General features: G+C 46.9%; 1 protein-coding gene across 1 annotated transcript; it reads right to left on the reverse strand.

Annotated features, from left to right (window-relative positions):
• Positions 1 to 5,316: 5,316 nt before the first annotated feature.
• LOC116636022 (cytochrome P450 1B1) lies at positions 5,317 to 13,818 on the reverse strand. The gene is made up of 3 exons (XM_032410321.1): positions 13,423 to 13,818; positions 11,995 to 13,038; positions 5,317 to 9,137 (listed from the first exon to the last, which is right to left on the reverse strand). The coding sequence occupies exons 2-3, from the start codon at positions 13,035 to 13,037 to the stop codon at positions 8,549 to 8,551; spliced, it is 1,632 nt and encodes a 543-aa protein (XP_032266212.1). The 5' UTR covers position 13,038; positions 13,423 to 13,818; the 3' UTR covers positions 5,317 to 8,548.
• Positions 13,819 to 21,546: the final 7,728 nt, after the last annotated feature.

Raw genomic sequence — 21,546 nt, forward strand, 5'->3', positions numbered from 1 at the left:
GGGGAGCAGGATCGGGAATGAGTTTGGGAGTCAGAGGCAGGAAACGGTCTGGACCATCCCGATGCCATGCGGCAAAACCAAAAGCCAAAGCTGATTAAGGGCTTGCCTACAACATCTGTCACTGGGCGTGCTGAAGTGATTTTATTTCAGACTGTGGCCTGTGACTCATTAGTGACCATAGAATCAATTTAATGGTTGTAACCAGCTTTTTTTTTTGTAACTAATTTATTGTCTGAACACTCAGTGCAGGTTATTTCCTTCACATAGGGTGGGAGGAAGAGGATGCTTGTCCTTAATTCTGCTCCTTGCCACCTCCTTCCAAAAGGCTACTCCTTCTAGACTCCCCCAACACGCACACGCACGCACGTACACACACTCCACTCTGTTTCATTGTCTTTACAGCACCAGGGCACTTACTGCTAACTGAAGTCTTCTTTCTTTTCTCTCTCCATGTCCGCTCCACTAGAATATCAGCTCCAAGAGCTCAGAGCCGGGTATCTTCCTCACTGTTCTATCGCCAGTGCCCAGAACGGTGCCTGCCACACAGTAGGTGCTCAGTTAACACTTACAGCATGCATTTAAATTGCACCAAGTGGCAGGTTCCAACTCACGACTTTTAGCTGCTGTTGTTCATTGCAAACGCTGGTGTCCTACTTTCCGGTTCTGCTCTGAGGGCCTGCTGCCACCCGTTGCCCTCAGCCTACAAGGACTCAACGCAGGTGACGCTGGTTCACACCCCTGGACTTGACCTTCTTTGTTCAGTGCTTCTCTGTCTTCCAGCAGCTTCTGTCCTGTCTGCCTGCCAACCTCCATTCAGCTTCACTGAAGCTCATTTGCACCAACTCTCCTTCAAAACTATTTTTCAGCCTATTTTAATGTACAGTTTTATAAATTGTAACGCACGGATAGATCTGTGTAACTATATTGCCACAGTCAGAAAGCCCCCCAAACTCCAAAATGTTCTGCAGTCACGGCCTCCGTCCACCCCTAACCCTTGGCAACCAGGGATCCACTCTCCATCACTTTACTTTTGTCTTTTTGAGACCATCACAAAGCTGGATTCATACAGTATATAACCGTTGGAGGATGGCTTCTTTGGCTCACTGGTGTTCCCTCGAGGTTCCTCCAAGCTGGTGCATAGATCGGCTGAGTTCATTGCTTTTTTATTGCTGGGTGTCACCGCTCTGCGTGGATGTACCACGGTTTGTTTAGCCAATCACCTGTGAAGCACACTCAGGTTGTTTCCAGTTTGGGGTGATTATAAATAAAGCTGCTATAAATACTAATGTAAAGCTTTTATGTGAGTGAATTTTCATTTCCCTAGGATAAATATCTAGGTGCGGGATTGCTGCACCACACTGTACCATTTTGCACTCCCCACCAGCAATGTTTGAAAGCTCTAGCATCTTCACATTATCTCTAGCACTTATTATGATGAGGTGTTTGTTTTTTAATTTAGCCTCTATCAAAGGTTTGTGGTGGTATCTCATTACGGTGTATTTTTAATGAAAAATAATAAAGTAGATTTGAAAACAGATCACATCACAGGAAACAATGGTGAATGCGATGTTTTTAAAGATTTTACTTATTTATTTGACATCGAGACAGAAAGAGAGAGAGAGAGAGAGAGCACAAGCAGGGGGAGCGGCAGGCAAAGGGAGAGGGAGAAGCAGGCTTCCCGCTGAGCAGGGAGCCCGATGCGGGACTCGAATCCCAAGACCCTGGGATCACGCACTGAGCCGAAGGCAGACGCTTAACCAACTGAGCCACCCAGGCGCCCTGGTAAATTTTATTTTTATATAAGTATGTGAGTACAGTCACACACATAGGTACATACTAAGTCATAATGCAAAATATATTTTATACTGCGGATTATGGTAAAAAAATGTTTGAAAGCCACAGTTCATACCACAGAAGGAAGACCCAGGATTGGCATTTCTGCTTGCTTCAGGGTGAGTTAGAACCTCAAAACCTTAACTAAGCTCCACATTATGGCAGGGAGAAGAAACCGAGGTCAGACTTCAAGGGCACAGATTGAGAATGCAGTCAGGAAAGATGGTGTCATCAGCGCTGAGAAGCAGGTTTAATAGAACTCACTCCTTTGTTCATTCATAACTGTATATGCAAACCATCATTCAGTAACAAGCTGTTGGCACCCGGGGCCTGCTTTAATGATTGTACCATCGAAGAGAGATGTGATAGAACCACAGATGTATCTACAGGACGTATTGAAAAATGAGGGTAGACAGTTCTTAAAAAAAAAAAAAAAGGCTATTTAATGCATTATACCTCCCTAAACAGTATATTGCATGTATAAAATAATGAGGTCATTTCCATGTGTTGGTGGGGACGTAGGTGTAGAAGGACCGTCGCGCGGCTGACAGGAGTGTGTCTGGTTGCATCCTGGAGAACATGCTTACAGTCCCTAAATCGCGTAGACACAAATTTGCTGACCTGACAGTTCTGATCATGGGTATGGTGTCTATTACAAACTTCTCACAGGTCCACAAGGGAACATGTACAAAAATGTTCCTTGCAGCATTATTTGGGGACACACGAAATCGGAGGCCATTTGGGTGACCGTTCCCAAGACCTGGATAGAGAAAATGTGGTGGATGAATGCCCGGAAGCACAAGGCAGTGGGCAGAAGCCACGGGATTGGACAATATTGAAAGTATCGTACGAAGGGAAGACTAAGCGACAGGATGAGATAGAGAGAGCACTTACATAAATTAAAACCACATGTATACAAAACAATAATGCAAATTTTGCTGGAACACACGCAAACAAAAAGTACCCATGAAGCACCAAGAGAGGGAGAGAAACAAAAATAGGCAGGTAGGAATAAAAAAAAAGAATTAAAAATTTTTAAGAGAGCCTAGATTTTCCAGGCCGGTGGAGTGACTCTTAGCTCTGACCTGAAGGGATCTCAGTGGCTGTTGGGTTTGTGCTATTACATTGTGCAATTTGTACAATATTGTGTTATTTAGTATAATACTTACTTAGCTCGTTAGTTGATTTAGACTCTCATCACCTAGAGGGATCTCAAGTCATCCTAGTTCCAGTAGCTCCAGGAAGCTGTTTTCAAAGGCAGGCTTCCCGTCAACATGCCAATCTCCTTCATGCCTTGGTTTTGTTTGTACTCTCGCTGGTGGATGTTCTGTGTTTACCCTACTCAATTCGCTGAGAGCAGGAAACGTTCTGATTGGTCACATTAGCCAATATCCAGTGTGGTGTCCCCCTATCAGAGAGAATTCTTGCATCAGGCCACTTCACAGGCAACTGGTCCTACCTATGAATGGCCTTTGGCTCAGGCAAGGATCCTTAGCCCAAACAGATTATGGAAGTTTTAGGATTATAAAACAAAGCGTGACCTTTCTCTCTTTTTCTTTCTCTCTTTTTCTTTTTCTTTCCTTTTCTTCTTTCCTTCCTTCCTCTTCCTTTCTTCTTTCCTTCTTTTCTTTCTTTTCTTGTTCTTTCTCTCCCTCTCCTTCCCTCCCTGCCCCCCTCCCTCCCTCCCTTCTTTTCTTTCTTTTTAATAAGGAAGTTTAAGGATGCTTCTCTCAGAAGAGAGGAGTGTTGTGAGTCTTCCTGGCACTTCACAATGTCAGTTACACCCTGATTGCCGTGGGGAATGTGCCCTAGACAGAGGAGATGCATGGTTGTGAAACCCAAGGATCAGAGGGATTGAAACAGACAGACTAGACTGTCCCCCCAAACACAGCCAGGTCGGAAGGTGACACTGCAGCACGAGGACAACAGGTTTTGGAGTCATGTCTGGGGACCATCCGGACACTGCCAAATACTCAGTGTAGGACACGCTTCATTACTGCCCCCACACAGAATTCTTGCGTGGTTATGCTTAGCGTGGTGATTCAAACATAATACGTGCTCAGTGTACTCTGGTTGCGCGTCTTCCCCTCCTACCTGCCTCGTGTTGGGAAGTGTCAGTGTAGACCACGCAGCCTGTGTGTGAGCATCAGCAGCTCCAGGCATCAGCGGTCGTTTGCCTGTAGCTTGCCCAAACCTATTTAAACCAGATTTTCTCCAATCCTCCCCATTCAAAATAATTGCTTCTGAATGTATTCTTTTCTTTTTCTTCCCTTCTCTGAGAATTATAGCTCGTAGGTCAGAACTGGAGAGCAGGGAGCATGTGAGTCACTGAGGCGAAGGGAGGGAGTGTCAACAGCCGAACTTCTGCAGAAAAATGGACTGGCTTCAAGGTCAGAGAAATAACCTCTATGCGTTTGCAGCAATCATGCCTGTCTTCTGTCTAAAGCTACATCTATTTCCCACCCTGCACTCCAGCCTTATATTTTAGTGGATTGATTGGGTAGAATTCAACTCTCTTGACATTTTTGCAAACGCCTGACCCCACTTACAATTTTGTTAAAATTTCTCCTGTGGAAAAATGTGTTTCACTCGTCCCAAAACTTTATGACCATTCTGAAGATCCTATGTTAGCACATTTGGAGAACAAGTGGGTTTTCTATTAAACTAATTTATAGCCATACCTTTTAGTTGCTGCAATAACGTTGTCAAGCCAAGTCATCAATAACACTGTGTGCAATTTTACTTCCCAGTTTCTTTTTCTGTTTTCACGGTAATGGGAGCTTCAGTCTGGAAGAAATGAGAGCCCTTGGCACTGCACACCCTGTCATCTGTGCGGGTGGGGAGGAGAGAGCCTGGAGAGTCCCAGCAGCGGCCCTGGGAAGTCACATCTTTCACCCAGTAGAAAGGTCAGCAGGAAATATTTCCACAGAGTATGTGACAGAATGCTCTCCTCTATTTTATTTTTATTGGACATTAATTGCATTTATTAGTTAAGGCACATGTACCTTAAAAATGAATGAACGAATATGTATCAACCAAATTGAAAACAAAAGCTTTCAAAACACACACACACACACACACACACACAAAAGCTTTCATGACAAAAGGAAACGAATGAATGAAATACTAAAAGAAAGGACTGGCGTGCTGCTGAGGGGTGAGAGCGCATCCTGCATTTTTTAGATGAAGCAAAAATAAAAGATCGGAGTCTTAAAAGTCTCAGTCTAGTCCATCTTTCAAAATTAAAAATCAACTCCCACTTTGCTAGGTGTTTGCCACTGAAATTTAACTTCTGTGTTGGTTCTCATAAACTCAAAAATATAGAGATCAGGAATTTGATAGGAAACTGAACGCTGAAAGCCTATTTAAAAAAAAAAAAAAGCAAGCAGCCTAAAATGTCAAATGACCAAATAAAATGTTTACAATGCAACATTTTAATTCAAGCACTTATAAGTAGTAGTTGAAATGAATGGATGCATTAATGAATGGATGCATGTTGAAAAAAATGTAGCATATTAGCCACAACATAAAGTAAAACTTTGTAACAAGATTATGAAAGTGATTTTTATTATTTTGGTAATGGTGTCCAGTTATAGGTAATTACAGATACAGAATGTTTTTAATCTGGTATATGGAAGAGTAAAAGATACATGTTAATGCTGTGTCACCAAAATGTATTTCAGTTACAACTATGTATGATAGTTGCTCTGTACATGTTAAAAGCAAACATGATAAAATACAAAAATAAGAAAAGGTTAAATAAAAAGTTATCGTTGAGCTATAAACATCTACTAAAGTACCACACAGTGTGTCATAGCTAAGAACATACGAATTAATATAAATGCTATGCAACTACTTGATCTAATATAGATCTAATAAGGAAATATTAAGGACATAATAGCATTTCACAGGTGAAGGCTAAGTTCTGAGACATGAAAGCTTTCAGAGAAGAAAAAAAAAAAAGCTTTCAGATAACCCACAAAACAAACCTGAGACATCTTTTTGTTTGGAAAAAAGTAATCTTCTTGCAAAGTCAAAGCTTCAGTATATAAAGGAAGCATTTAAGAAACAATATACTGTAACTATCATCATAACCTGGAGTAGATATTCTGACTACAATAGTGACCAGCAAATACATTCTTTCTCTGGAAGAAATAAAATAAGGTTTTCTGATTAAACCAGTAGCTGGATTATTGTAGCCTCCAAGTTTGGTTATTTGTATTTGTCTGTTTTGGGTTTTGCTTTCCTTCCTTTAACTAGATTATAAAATATAGAATAACCTAGTTGTATTTAAATAAGCCAGGTAGCCTCCAAGAGCCCACCTCACTTCCTATATAAGCACAGCTTCTCCGTTGCCAGAAGTCCCAGACGAACTGAGCCTACATCCGTACAAACAGATTCTAGCACATCTGGACTTGGTTGACTTAATGAGGCATCCAGATTGGTACATGATTACTCTTGGTACCACACATGTCTCAGAGTAAGTGGGCTAGGGCAGCCTAAAATTCCTGTCTCGGCCCTGCTTAAGGGTGGAGGGTAATCACGTTTTCGAAGACCTGGTGACAAAAAAATTTAAATATAGTGAGTAAGCCCGATTTCTACAGTTGGCTTTGGTGCCTTTAAAAATACTGGCACAGTTCTACATACTCAAGAGGTAGAGCTATGAGATCTTATTGACTAAAATTATACGAAATGTTTATTAATAAAAGAATTCCAAATTACAAAATTGATCTTCTGTGTTGTAGATTTTTTTTAAGTCTGCTTGGGATTTAACGTTGGGCCACAAAACATTTTTCTAAATGTTCGTATTTCAAATTTTGTGCTTCAGATGAATTAATTTGGAATGAGTGGGGAAAAGCTTAACCATATTTCTTCCTTTTCCTCTCTTTTCTCACCACCCCTACGCACAGCCATCAGACACTCTTCCCTTTGTAATTTTGATTAAAAGATTCCAAAAAGCTTAACCGAATGTAAGAAGCAGTAAGCTCTCAGGACATGGTACACCTTCCTCTGCAAGTTCACATGCAATGGAAGTTAAAGCTCCAACCTTTACTTTGAACTTTTGCCATCTTCCATCATGCATTTTTTTGTGTTTTTTTTTTTTTTTGTAAGGTTTTCAGGCTCTTTACATAAATGGAACATATGTATTTCATTCAGGCTTCATGTTTTCACAGTTACCAAAGTGACTGCTCACCAGGCCGGCCATCCTGAACAGCGCGCCTGATCTGATGGGCTCCAATGGAACGTGATGCAATCTTCAAAACAGCCTCCTAACACTACCTTCTGATTCTGACTTTCCAAAACACAGACATGAACACTATTTTTTAAAAAATCATTTAAGAAACTAGGCCTATCATGATGGGAATCTCCCCCCTGGTTCTCTAATAAAGAGAACATCTAGGTAATTCATTGCATTTTTCCCTACTCATCAGGCAGACACAGGTTAAATTTCTCTGCCTTGCCCAGGCCAATGGTCAGATTTCCAGTAACTTCAACTGGAACTCAACAATCAGAATGGCTTTAAAATCTAATTAAAATTTAAGCATGCCAAGAGTTTGGAATTATAACATATTAACTACATCGATTTCACAAAAAGATTCTAGATTATGAATATAATTTTAGAAAATATGTTGTAAAGTAATAAGGAACACATCTTAGAGATCCAATTTTGAGACTTTTTAGTTCTCATTCAAGTTGCAGATGAGAGAATGGACTTCGCTTTACCTTGGTTTCCATCATGTTAAAATAGGATCATTTCATGTATTTGAGCCCAAATTGGTTGAATTGTACTTTTTGATTGGTCTTTCTTTTGGAAAAATGTACATTATTCAAACTTTTCTTAACCAAAATAGCTAATACTATTTAATAATCTACTAACTAATACATATTGCTTATGAATAATTATATATGTAAATATATTGACTAGTATTTGGTGACTTTTTTAACCTATGAAACTTCCTGAAATCAGTGCATTATAATCATATACTGTAAAGCTTAGCTGGGCTGGTAAATCTTTTTTTTTTTTTTTCTCATCTTTGAGATTCTGTACTTTGGCAACAACAGAGGTATGACTTCGGCTTAGAATTTTTTACAATTTAACAACTTACACTTTAAAATTCCTGATAAATCATTGAATCCTACTATAATCACTGAATCAACCACACTATTAATTTCTTTATAAGCAAATGACTTTATGATTTATGCAAAAAAAAGAGAAAGCATATCACTAGGCAAAAAGACAAATCCATCCCTAGATACTACAGCCTCCCTAAACTATTTTTCATTGAAGAGGTGAGAAAGGAATTTCTGGTCTTTACCCTTTTCCCTTATCACCCTCAATCCCATGTCTTACACTGAAATTATTTGCCTTTGCATATTCAACAATATATTCTAAAACTTTGCTTACTACGATTTTCCTACGGGGCAGATTTCAGCAGCGGATCATCCATCTCGGACCCCACCCACGGAAGCATGGTCACTGAAACTCTTCTTCATTCGGTCATTTAATTCTTTGGCTCCAAAACCCTTCCACGAGCTCCTTCAGAGCCCAGCGCTCCTCTGAGCACATGTGTGAAGCACATCATCTGCCGGTCAGTTGGTTTATGCTCACTCCAGAGGCTAACTGAGAAAGTGGCGCCGAGGAGCTAGCAAAGTCTACTCCCCATCCCCCCCCCTTGAGTACTTCTAAAATTCGAGCTCGCTTCTTTGTGGCTTCTCACTGGCAGTCTTCCTCGGCTTGAAACTTTTGGACAGCACTATCGAGGAGCTCCATGGACTCTCTGAGAGTGACGTTGATTCGAAATGACTTGGGTTTAATGGTCAGACCGTAATTAAAATCCATCTTCGAGGGTTCGTCTGGATTGGCCTTGAAATTGCACTCGTGAGCCAGGATGGAAATGAAGAGAAACAGCTGCATCTTGGAAAGCTCTTCCCCAATGCACCGCCGTTTGCCCATGGAAAAAATCATCACGCTGCTGGCCAGGTCCTTGTCGATGGAGCCGTCTTTGTCCAAGAACCGGCCCGGATCAAAGTCCTCTGGGTTAGGCCACTTCGCTGGGTCATGATTCACAGACCACTGGTTAACAAAAACCACCGTGTCCTTGGGAATGTGGTAGCCCAAGACAGAGGTGCTCGTGGTGGTGGCGTGAGGAATGGTGACGGGCACGAAGCTGGAGAAGCGCATGGCTTCATAAAGAAAGGCCATGACGTAGGGCAGGTTGGGCTGGTCATCCAGGCAGGGTAGCCGGTCTCTACCCACGACTTGATCCAGTTCGGCCTGGACCCGAGCCTGCACTTCAGGATACCTGTTGGGTTGTTAACGCAGAAGGAGAAAATAAGTGAGGAAAATGAATCCTTCTTTCGTCTAGAAAGCACATGACCATTTATTTTAATTTCAACTTCTTTATCTGAATCAGTGGCTGAATTAACACTACCAGCCCCCAAAAAAGAAAAGAATCCCAAACCGCTTCCTAATTTCTCACTAAATTACAGGATGAATAAACTAATAGTTACATTTCCTGTAATAAGCCTCACCTGGCTAATGCTCTCTTTCCTTTCGTAAGTCGAAAACAGTCTTAAGTTTTCTAGCCTGAAAAAGCTCCTAAAGGACAAAGCCAACTTCTCCATGAGCACAAGGACCCACAAAACTTTCCAGGGGCCCATGAAAATGTTTTCATTTCATTCAAAATCAAAACAAAAAAAAAAAAAAAAAGAAGAAGAAGAAGAAGAAGAACTATTAGGTCAAAGAAAATGTTTTAATATGTAATTTTAATATATTTATCTTTATTCCAATTAGTAATAAATGTCATTAAAAATCTCTTATGGGGTAAGCTGTCTTCAGAGGCAAGAGCACCCAGGACCCACAAAGGTAAAAAAGCAGCCCCAAAAGTGGATCCTTTTTTTCTTTCACCTCCCAGGATAATTCTAGCACATACACTCCTCTCACTTCACACAAATTGGTATCCTGATAGATAAAGCTACACATCTTCTAAACATAAAAGGAAATTCCCAACATTCAAGAGACGATGGTACAAGCTGTAATGCTTATTAACTGTTGGCAATACAAAAGTACTGTCTTTTTGGAAAACAAAATCTGAGTACAAAGCAAGATGCAGAAGGATAACTCCTCCCCACTCTTTTTGAACCCAGTAATCCATGCCTAGAAATGTATGTGCAGGAAACAACAGGTACAAAAATATATAACTACAACAACAGCTGAAATTTAAAAAATGCAATCAACACTATTAAAAGAAGTGATCAAAAATAATGGGGATATTATGACAAAAATACTAGGGAGCCATCAAAAATCACCAAAATAAAGTTTAAAAGACAGGGAAATGTCCATTACAATAAGTGAAAACGTCAGAAGTTTAAAAAAAAGTAAAAAATTATTGCATCTCTGAAAAAAACTTAAACATGTATGGTATGAAATTATGGGTGATTTAAAAAACTGCTTCATGAACATCATACTTCAGGGGTCTGCAAACTTTTTCATGAAAGGCCAGATAGTAAATATTTTAGGCTTTGCTGACCAACGCCCCGTCACAACTCTCCAGCTCTGCCTTGTGCTAGGAAGGCAGCCACAGACAATACATAAATGAACGGGCATGGTTGTATTTTGCTAAGAAACTTACATACAAAAATGGGTAGTGCAATTTGCCAACCTCTGTCATACTGTCTTTTCACTAAAAAGAAAAACGTATTCATCAGCTATATTGAATTGAAAGTGACTCCAAAATTGTTTAATTTACTTTTGCTGCCCAATTCAGTTTCTGATTTAAAAAAAAAAAAAAAAAAGGCGGTTTCAAAAGATGATATGCTTCTGGTGGGATGCAAAGGACCTACTGATCTCATTTTGGGATGTCTTTTCCCGATCTATTATTGACTTCTTTGTATTTGATTTCTGCTCATTGCCCATATGTGTTTCTGTGCTCTTAATACTGAAAAGCAATTGTTAAATATACAAAAAATTCCATTGATAAAAGTAGTTGCACAGGATCTAAGGACATAGAGGTTGCAGGATTCTAATAAGAAAAGCAGCAGTCTTTGCCTTCCAATGTCTGGATTGCCAGCAAATTCAGCATCCCCCGCCGCTTCCTTCTGAGCCAAGAAATGGTACAACCAGGACTTCAGGTCTCTCAAGGCAACCAAGATGTGCCTTGAGGGAGCCATCTGCCTCTGGAGCAGGGTTCCCGGACAAAAACAGGCTGCTCTGTTAAATCTAAATTTCAGATAAACGATGGTTAATCGTTTAGCAAGAGCATGTCCTGTGTGAATTTTCTTTTTTATTTTCTAAGTCTGGCAACACCCTATACCAGCAACCCGTTTGCGTCCTGCGTGTAGAGCTTCCCAGAGGTCTGCGACCGTAATCCAGGTGGGCACTGCCGACCAGCCTGCCAACCGAGCCGGGCCCGGGGACCAGAAAAGTCCGTCCGCAGGCGCCCCCTGGATACCCTGTTTGCCTTCCGAGGCGCCGCTGTGCGCTCGGTAAGACTGCTTCTGCGATTTTCTTTACCTGGACGCTACTAACACAACTAGCGCGGCGGTTTCGTAAACCCAGCACAACCTGCTAATTTCTGGCCGCCTTCCTAAAGCTTCCGTGCCGGGTAAGCGCGGGCGGGGCCGGCCTCCGAGCGCTCCCTCTGCCCGGGAACAGAGCCCGGACGCGCGGCTGGCTGGCAACGCCGGGGCTGGGCGGCCTCTGATCTGCGCCCGGGACTGGCCGAGCCGATTCGCTGCTGTGTTTATTGAACATATTGCCCGTTACCCTTTCTTTCGGAACCGTGCCAATTTTGCTTCTGCTGTGCCAAGGCGGCAGAGATCGGGGCTGATCTGCGGACACTTAGAAGATCTTGCCTTTCAGGGGGCTCTCACAAATTTGTCCCCAGTTGGAGAGGTAGCGAGCGACAAGGTCAAAGATGCGGGCGGTCGGGGCCCGGCTGGGTAGGGTGCGCGTGCGGTCTCGGCCCGCACTCTGCCTTCCTTCCCGAGCTGAGCTTTCGCGCCGCGATCTCAGCTTCGAGAGGTGCAGAACCTTCGAGAGGTTCTGGCGCAGAACCCCAAACCCTGGGCGTTCGTCGCGACCTCAGCATATCCTAGTCCCGCTCCGCCTTTTACAGGGGAGGGAAGGAAGGCCCGGCCCACGCCTGCTGGAGGCTTTACCTGGTGAAAAGGATGAGCAGCCACTGCAGCGCGGTGGAGAGCGTGTCCTGGCTAGCGCCGAAGATGTCGGTGACAGTGGCCGGCACGTACTCCAGGTCCTGCCGCGCGCCGCCGTCCTCCGAGCCCTCCGCCGCCTCGGTTCCCGCCGAGATGATGAAGGCGTCCATCATGTCGCGCGGGCCGGCCCCGGGCTGCAGGCTTTCGCGGTGCCTCAGGAACTTGTCGAGGACGAAGTTGCTGAAGTTGCGGTTGAGCTGCTCGAACTCGCGGAAGGCGGTGCGCACGGGGTTGGGGAAGCGCTGCAGCCAGGGCAGCACGTCCACCAAGCTGCCCGCGCCCACCGTGCGCCCGAACTCCTCGTTGTGGCTGAGCAGCTCGCGGAACTCGGCGTCGTCGTGGCTGTAGCGGCAACCGAAGCACACGGCGCTCATGACGTTGGCCACGGCCACCACGGTCAGCGGCCGCGGGTCCACGAAGGCGCCGCCCGCGCTGCCGCGCACCAGCAGCGCCACCAGCTCCCGCGCCTCGCCCAGCACGTGGCCCTCGAGGACGCGCCGGCTGCGCGGCTGGCGCGTGGAGAAGGCCCGCATGGTGCTGTGCGCCGCGCGCCGCCGCACCTTCCAGCTCTGGGAGTACGGGCCGAAAGCCAGGCTGCGGCCGCCGGACACCACGCGGAAGGAAGCGAAGCGCGGCCGGTCGGCGAAGGCGGCGCCCTGCTGCACCAGCGCCTGGCGGATGGCGCGCTCGCCGTTCAGCACCACCACCCGGCAGTTGCCCAGGCGGATCTGGAAGACGTCGCCGTAGCGCCGCGCCAGGCGCGCGAACGAGAGGTGCGGCGCCGGGCCCATCGCCGCCGCGTTTCCGATCAGCGGCCACGCAAACGGGCCGGGCGGCGCGGACCCCGGCTGCCGCCGCCGCTGCCGCAGCAGCCACTGGCCCACGTGCACAGCGGCCAGCACCGAGAGGAGCAGCAGGAGCGTGGTCTGCTGGGACGACAGCGCGCTCGGCTGCAGGGGAGCTTCGGCACCGAGGCTGGTGGCCATGCTGGAGAGAGAAGGGCGGAGGCGTGACGCTCAGGTGTGCAGAGAAAGAAGCGGGCGCCCCACGCCCCCACCCCTGGCGTCCGGCTACGGTGCGCTGTTGGGAAGGGAGGAGGTCGCGCGTAGGTCAGGGCGGGCTCACTGGGGAAGCAGCAGAGGACGCTTCTTCCCATCCCAAACCCATTCCTCTAAGGAGACGGGAAAGAGCGCGTTTCCACCTCTCTGTGCCCCGGACTCTCCGTCCCCACCTCAACCCCCAGCTCCGTAACGGTTCCAGCAATTAGGGGACAACCCGGAGGGCATCAAGACGGAGGCGCTCAGTTCCCTCTCAGTGCTACCACCCTGGCCCGGTAAGGCCGCGGGAAGGCGGCTCCGCGGATAGACTGACCTGCGAGGTGGCGCGGTTTCCAGCGGCGCGGGATGGACGGCTCCGAAATCGGGCCGGGGCCTTTGTGGAGGGCAAGACGTCTCCAGGAAATCGGAGGCCTCGCCTGGACACCTGCTGCTCTGCGAGCTTGAGCACCCACTCTGGGGCCTCTAGACGTCGTCCGAGCCAGGGGCGCTGGGATTGGGCTGGGGACCGAGAAGGGTGTCTCCTTTGCCGAGCCCCGCTATACCTGGGGCCTCGGCAAAGCGAGGGTTTTCTCACAGAGTGCGGACTGAGACTGGGGGTCAACGAGTGCGGCCAGTTCCCAGCCCTCAGGACCCCCGCGTGTCTCTGACAGCTGGTGTCGCCGAGGCGTGGCCCGTTTGCACGCAGTCACGCCGGAGTCAAAACGCGCCATCCCGCCTGGCTTTTAAGGTCTGTGGAGGGTGGGGGGAGGAGACGGCCGAACCTGGCGGGGCGGGGCTTGCGGGGGGCGGGGCGCCGGCTCGCTAAACGCTAAACGGCCGCGATTCTCCCGACGGCCTGGGCGCAGTGGCTGGCGGCTTTGCTAGAAGCTGCGGTGTGAATTTCCCGTTTGCCGGAAAACCACACTTAATCAGTCGCTCCCCATCGAAGCCGCAGTTTCCCGGAAGCGCGCTGGGAACAGAACCTGCGGGTCCCGGGGCGCTCTCCGTGGGAGCGCGCCCCCCGCCCGGAGCGCACGACCCCCCTTCCCTCTCGGTGACTGAGCTCCGTTCCCCGAGAGAAACCCGCTCGGGCTTGTTGGGCGCCCGGGCCGAGAGAGGGAACCTGTCGGTTTGGGAACGCGAAATGCCGGGTGGTGGCGGCGCTTGCCTTTTACAGCATCCCTAGTTGTTTTATTTATTGGAACTTTCGTGCAAACAAATGAGGCTCTTTGGCGCGCAAAGTTCTGCTTCCCCCTCGCGCAGCGAGATCAAGAATCCCCGTAAGACTCCGCTCCCAGACCCCGGGCCCCGGCCGCGCTTTGCACACAAAGGCCGGTGCTGGCCGGGCGCAGCTGGTCGCGAGGTTTCCCGCTTCGCAACCCCCCAGGTGGCGCCGCCCACTGCCCCGCGCGGGGTCGCGCTGGCCGCGTCCGGGACCCTCGGCGGCCCAGAGCCGGGAGCCAAGCTGGGGCGAACGCGCGGCGAGGAGCGGAGAGACGGCGCTCTGATGATCCCGGAGGGAGGGACGAGGGGGAGGAGGAGCAGGAGGCCGTTCTCCTCGCGCCTATCAATTTTATCGGGTCGAAGTTTCCTCAGCTGTCCCTCCCCCTTGCGTGCAGAGCAGGGCTTTGCGTGCGCGGCTTCTGGAAAGTCTTGGGCTCTGGTCATATCCTTGGGCGCTTCTCACGGCACCTGCCACGCCGAGGCGGCGGGGGCGGCGGCCCAGGGCGGGGTGCCGGCCGCCACCACCCTCCGCGGCGCACGCACGGCCGCACCCCGGCTGGCCACCGAGGCGGACGCCCTTGAGCACCCTATCCGGGGGCGGATGTGGGCGCTGTGAACTCGAGATGGGGACGCTTCCTTCGAAGGGGGGAAGCTGGAGGTGCTCGCGCCCCGGTAGCTTCCCCGGCCGGCTGCGCCCTTCCTTACAGGCTGGTACAAAGCATTTGCAAGCCCCTGGGGAGCAAAGGTCTTCTCCGCAAGGCTGGGGAAAGGGCGAGCCCAGGGAAGGGTGGGATGTATGGTAGTTGCCCAGGCTGGAATTGTACCTCCCTCTGGGATCCTCAAGCGTCAATATAAAAGTTGGGCGTTTAACACGTGACAACTCTGCGCTTTGAGTATTACCCATGCTAGACATCTCTATTTTTCTATTGCTTCTCAGTTTACAGATGTGGAAACTGGTGTTCGGAGAGGTTATGTGACTTAACGAAGATCACACACACTGCAATACAATTACAGTCATACAGTATAATCTTGGGGCGCCTGGGTGGCTCAGTCTGTTGAGCCTCAGACTCTTGATTTCGGCTAAGGTCATGATCTGCGACTTGTGAGATTGAGCCCCATGTCCACCCCCCGCTGGGCGTGGAGCCTGCTTAAAATTCTCTCTCTCTCCCTCTGCTCCTCCACCCCTCTCTTTCTCCCTCTCTAAAAAGTAAAAATTAAAAAAAAAAATACAATATAATCTTAAATGATTTCTCTTTTCAAGGAAGTGATTGAAATGCTTGATGGTTTTCTCTCCTTCCCACTTCTTACCAGCTATCAAGAGGTGAAGCCAGAATTTGAACCCCCTGAGTCCCATTCTAGATCCATCGTACCCGTTTGTGTGGAAGGAAATCCTCAGATGAAAAAAGCACAAATGCTATCTTTCCTGAGTGCCTTTAAAAAAAAAAAAAAAAAATTCAGCTGGAAGGATTTTTTTTAAATAGTTGTTTTTGTTTACAGAAGTGAGGACTCTGAGGATCAGAAAGAAGAAATAGTGTGGTCACCTTTTGCAATAAAATTGGATGAGGGAGGCCTGTGGGCTATGCCTCATAGCTGACCTGGAAATAAGTGGTTAAATTTTAAAGAAGCCTAAAGAGGTGTCTGAAAAGAGACACCTTCAGTGAGAGACTGAAACCAACAATAAAACATCTGACCCGATAAGAAAATGCTTTTTGTAAAAGTCTCCGTTCAGCAGTTTTTGAGAGGTTCTCTGAAAATGATTTCATACACTGTAATGGAGCAAATCCATGATGAAGTTATTTTTGAGCAACTGGGTAAATAAGCACTGGTTTCCCAGAGCTGTGTTGGCCCGCACATCCTGTGAAATGAGGTTCATAACCTTACAATGTCCAGCTTTAGCAAGACCCTTGCCTAATAATTCAGTTCAAGACGACTGCACGCATCAATCTCTCAGTAGGCGTTAATTTAATAGACGGGAATTGTCTGTGGGCTTATGCCAATTCTGAGCCATCAAACATTCCTGAAAGCCTCTATCCCAGCATCCCTACCAGAAACAGAGCAAATGGGGGTTGCCTTTAAATCGAGTACATTACTGTTTTCAAAAGTATAACCCAAGGCTATTCCTAAGCCCTCTTGTTAATAATTCCTGAATAATGCTGTATAATTTTTCGATAAACTAGATGCATGCCCGCTTGCCATAGACAATAATTTAAGCATATCCTCCAAGCTGTGGTGCCTTGGGCTCAGCTCTTGTTCTAGGACATGCTCTAAAAAGCAGAGTAACCAGTTGGGCCCATGCTGTCAAAAAGGCAGGTCCTTATCGATTATGACAAACCCAAATGACCGGCTATGATAACAGCTTCTTCAGAATTTGCAGGTCTCAGGTTCTCTCAGACTTTGTGGTGGAGGATCCATCTGGTACTGGACAGAGACGTAGGGTAAATCCTAGGTGGCCCGTGGGGACCCCCGACCCAGCTCAAGGCAGGGCCCTCTTGCTAGTGAGAATCCACACCAGGCTCTTTAGTTACCAACACAACTTCTCAACCAAAGCCAGTAGTATTTAAGGCCCTGGGATCTCCTTTCAGTCAACAGCACAGGATATGGGCATTTCGCCCTCCCAGATCCCAAACTTGAATTATGTGGTGCAAATAACTTTCAAAAGAACAGCTAAGCTAGAGAGAGAGTTTAAAGTGGAGGTTTAAAATACCTTATATTATACTGATTCCAAAGACCAGAAATCGAGCACAAGCTTGTTTAAGCAGACCAGGAATGCACTGGCTCATGTGCAGAGAAGGCTAACTGTGGTACCTTACAGGATGGAAGGATCTGGGGCTGCTCTCCCCGATATCTGTTATGCCGGTCTCTGCTTGGGCTTTGTTCTGGAGACTCTCCTTATGTGCTGGGAAAGCTGGCCAGAGGCAGCCCCAAATGAACCACCCCAAGAAAAAGAGAGTGTCTCTCTTCCAAGGTCATTATACAAGACCCCGGAAGGACTCTGACACGCCAGGCCAGCATAAGGCCACCCTGTGGCCAACGGTCTAGGTCTGATATCAGGAAAAGAGGGACGTGGGAAGAGAGAACATGCTAGCAAGCCAGAGATAAAAGCCCCCTCAGTCCTCATGTATCTCACTTCTGTCCATCACTCCCTTTTGGGTTGAAGAATACCCCAAACCTATTATCATCATCATCATCATTTTGTTTTGTTTTTTTATATTTTATTTATTTATTTGGGTTGGGGGAGGGAGGGCGGAGGGGTAGGGGGAGGGACAAGCAGACTCTGCACTTAGCGTGGAGCCCAACATGGGGCTCCATCTCACAATCCTGAGATCATGACCTGAGCCGAAATCAAGAGTCAGATGCTTAATGGACTGAGCCACCCAGCCTCCCCCTTCATCGTCATTTTAAATCAGCAAATCAGATAGATGCGTTACACCTGGAGCCAATAGCCAGGAAAGTCAGCCCTTATGTCATCAGGCTAGAAGTCGGTTTTCTTGATGGGCTTTCCCTCTAGCATAATCCTCCAGCATAATGTCAATCTTGCGGCTGCACACCGTGCTCTCCCAACCCCCTCCAAACACACATATGCACATGCACTGAGCGGAGAGAGGAGTAAAAGCAACAGTCTCTCGCAAGTCTTCGACATATGGGATGCGCAAGAATCCATCATCAGACCCATGCTAGCAGGCAGAGAAATAGCAGTCGGGGTACAGCAAGTGTCCCAGGCCACTGAGAGTATGGCAGAGAGAGGAGTAGTAGGAAGCTACAGATCATGTGCTGGGAAGAGGATTCTTAGCAGGTAACATCAAAACCCTGTGCCCCACCTGACTTGATTCTGCTTCCTTCCTCCTGGTCCACACGGGCTAAGAAGCACAGAGCTAACAAATCTTTCTTATTTCATCTAATCTAAGAAGTTATTATTTGTGGATGCACTGTTGTTTTATGCATTAATGTAAACACAGGGGGCTGCCATTTCTAATTATGCCACCGATTAATAAGACATAATCTAATTTCCCAGAGGTTAAAAACATTTTCAGTGTGTTTTAGAATCGACAAAGCACCGTGGGCGCTGGCGGTGATCCTCTGGGTTCTCTGCCTTTGTATTCAGTAGTAGTGGTCCTGAGAGCTCTTAGATAAGGACGTTGGAGCCCAGAGTGTTACCTACCAAAGCCATAACCCCTTTCATTTTTTTTTTTTTTTACTTGATGTGAACAATTGATGTTTTTTCAATTCCATGTAAAGCATAGGGAACAGCTTTGCTTTGGAAGATTTTGCTAATTTTATTGACCTGAATAAACCCAAGAAATGGTCACTTCTAAATCAGTGCAGCTTAAGACCATTTTCTTAGCCCTCCTCCCCTTCTGACCCGAGCGCCCCACTAAGCTCTTTCCATATAGTCTGGTATTCATGAAAGCCACAAAGCTACACTGGGTTATTCCAGTTTCCCACCAGAATACTTTCATGTGTATTTAGAAGTGAATGGGCATCCGTGTTTGCAACATACTCTCAAATAGTTCAAGAAAACAGAGAGGGAGGGAGGGAAGGAGGGGGAGAGAGAGACAGAGAGAGAGAGAGAGACAGATGAAAATCATAAAGCAAATATGGTAAAATGTCCATAATTGGAGAATTTGGGTAAAGGAGAGTTCCTTGTGATGTTCTTGCGACATGTCTGTAAGTTTGAAATTGTATCAAAATTAAAAGTTACTCAAAAAAAATTAAAAGTTACTAAGAATAGAAACTAGGAGCATGAGAAAGAATTATCTTCCTGACATTATGATCTTACATTGTCTCCTCAGTTTTGATTGAGAATCTCTTATGAGAAAGGACAGTGACAAGAGCCGGGGATTGGCGTGTCCATGGGGCTCCTTCATCTGTTGCGGCTCCTGGAGTTCTGGGCTAGGAGAACGTATGGACGTGCTCAACGGGGATGGCTTTCCCCAGTTTCCTCTCTGATTTGCCCCTTCCCTTCTTTGCTGTCCTTGCTCTTTGAATGCTCTAAGTGTATCTGGGTTTTTGATCTCCTTCAAGTCCTTTTGAAAGTGAAAGGAATAGGGGCGCCTGGGTGGCTCAGTTGGTTGGGCGACTGCCTTCGGCTCAGGTCGTGATCCTGGAGTCCTGGGATCGAGTCCCGCGTCGGGCTCCCTGCTCGGCGGGGAGTCTGCTTCTCCCTCTGACCCTCCCCCTCTCATGTGCTCTCTCTCTCTCTCTCTCAAATAAATAATAAAATAAAAATCTTAAAAAAAAAAAAAAAAAGAAAGTGAAAGGAATATAGTATGTAAACAGCCTCTGCCCCTGGTCCCACTGTGTCTTGTTTCCAGGAGATAAGCCACTTACCATTTCCCCGCGCTGCATAAAAGCCGCCAATGGCGTGGTTCTCGGATTGCTTCTTCCCGCTTCTGTCAGTTTCCTTCCTCCTCAGCCTTCTTTCTTCCCCTTGCTCTGCATTTTTCCTTCTTTCCTGCCTCCCCTTCTCCCTTTCCTTGGGTCCGTCCTTGCCTCACGTCACCTGCATTCCCTCTGAGACCTCTGTCCTTTCTGGAGCGACCACCGTCTCTGCTCTCCTTTGTCTCCTTCTCTCTCTCTCTCCATCCTCCTGCCCACCTTTTCTCTCTCCCCAGACAGTAAAGAGTTAGGGGTAGAGGAGAACAGAGAAGAGGAGTGAAGAAAGTAAGAAAAGAGATCAGGGAGATAGAACAACTAAGAAAAGAAAAAGGGGCAAAATATCAAAGGCTGGGGCTAGCAGAGAACCCAGTGATCGTTAGGGCAGTCTCCCACCCAATGGGACTCTCCTGTTCCGTGTTTGTGGGGGGAAGCAATCACTAACTCAGGACGGTGATGATCCAAAGGAAGGGAAGGGACGTCAAGGTCCGAGGTTGCTTCTGTACCTTTGTTCCCTGAGTTTTTACTACCAGCTACCCAGTTCCTGAAATTCACCATTCTCACAGTGGAACTAAGCCTGCTGTCCACTACTTCGGTCAACAGAATGCAGGTGACGTGAGGCAAGGACGGACCCAAGGAAAGGGGGAAGGGGAGAGAACGGGAGGCAGGAAAGAAGGAAAAATGCAGAGCAAGGGGAAGAAAGAAGGCAGAGGAGGAAGGAAACTGACAGAAGCAGGAAGATGCAATCTGAGAACGGAGCCATCGGCGGCTTTTATGCAGCTTAAATGTCCTAACTTCGGTCAAGCAGAGAAAACCTTTAGGCAGATGAAGGATATTGTTTTTCATTTTTGTTTCCTAAAAATGAATATTTACCAGGTTACCAAGAAAATGCATAAAGCAACAATAAGTAAAGTGCAACCACCAAACAAAAATGTACATTGGGGTTCAGCGAAATCAGTGTCTAGCCGTGGGCTGCTGACTGGTACAGCTTCCAGATCTGGGATGGATTCTTGGTTGAGGATCCAGATTCCAGTCTTCTTTTACTCCATGAACCTCTTAGCTTTTAGGGTTAGATCTGTTTTCCTTAACAGGTTTTCTTCTCTTTCCTCCAAGGGGCAAAACTGCAGGTCAAAAACTGCAGTCATATGCAGGGCTTAAGAAAATATTGGGCAGTTAAATAACTTACGTGGTTATCCCTCCCCTGCCCATTCCCAAAAGGGAACGCGAGGGCTGGATAATTATACATTGGCTTTTTGACCATCAACCCCCAGCGGGATTTTTCTGTTCGCCAAGGGGAGTGTTCATTTCTCAGCCGTCGCCTGGCCTGTTGGTGGACTGCTCGGGTTAGAAAGCTTCAGATGTTAGAAGGTTCTTTCCAACGTTACCAAAGAATCTGGAGTGAACATTCTTGTCTTCTGCTGAACTTAGAGCTACCCTTCGGAGAGACATGAAGCAAGACTAATGTCCTTTCATGTAACAGTCCTTCACGTGTTTGAAGATGGCTGTTACACTGCCACGGAGCCATCCTTTCATCAACCAAGAAAGGCTCCAGCTCCTCAAGTCACTCTGGGTTTCTAGAGCTTTATCCAGCTTGTCTGTGCCTTCTAGACAATGTAGTCCTTCAATATGCCTAAGTGCGTACCTGAAACCGAGCACCATACCCCCAAAGGTGTGGGTGACATCCTGTGCAACCCAGAGGGACGCAGTTACTTCCCAGAAGACTCAGTGTTCCTTTTAACGCAAACTAAGGTTTTTGTACTGTTTTAAAAATCTGCATTCCACTGTTGTGCCCATACTAGGCTGGTGATCAACCAAAGTCTTCAGCTTTCATTATAAGACTTGATACCATTCTGAGCCTTTA

The sequence above is a fragment of the Phoca vitulina genome, unplaced genomic scaffold (genome assembly GCF_004348235.1).
Source record: "Phoca vitulina isolate PV1807 unplaced genomic scaffold, GSC_HSeal_1.0 scaffold12, whole genome shotgun sequence".
NCBI lineage: Eukaryota > Metazoa > Chordata > Mammalia > Carnivora > Phocidae > Phoca > Phoca vitulina.

Bases quoted from the DNA above. Each gene is read 5' to 3' on its own strand.
- LOC116636022 (XM_032410321.1), bottom strand. From the start codon at position 13,037: ATGGCCACCAGCCTCGGTGCCGAAGCTCCCCTGCAGCCGAGCGCGCTG. The intron at 9,138-11,994 runs GTAAAGCCTCCA...ACAACCCAACAG, and splicing joins CTGCTCATCCTTTTCACCAG to GTATCCTGAAGTGCAGGCTC.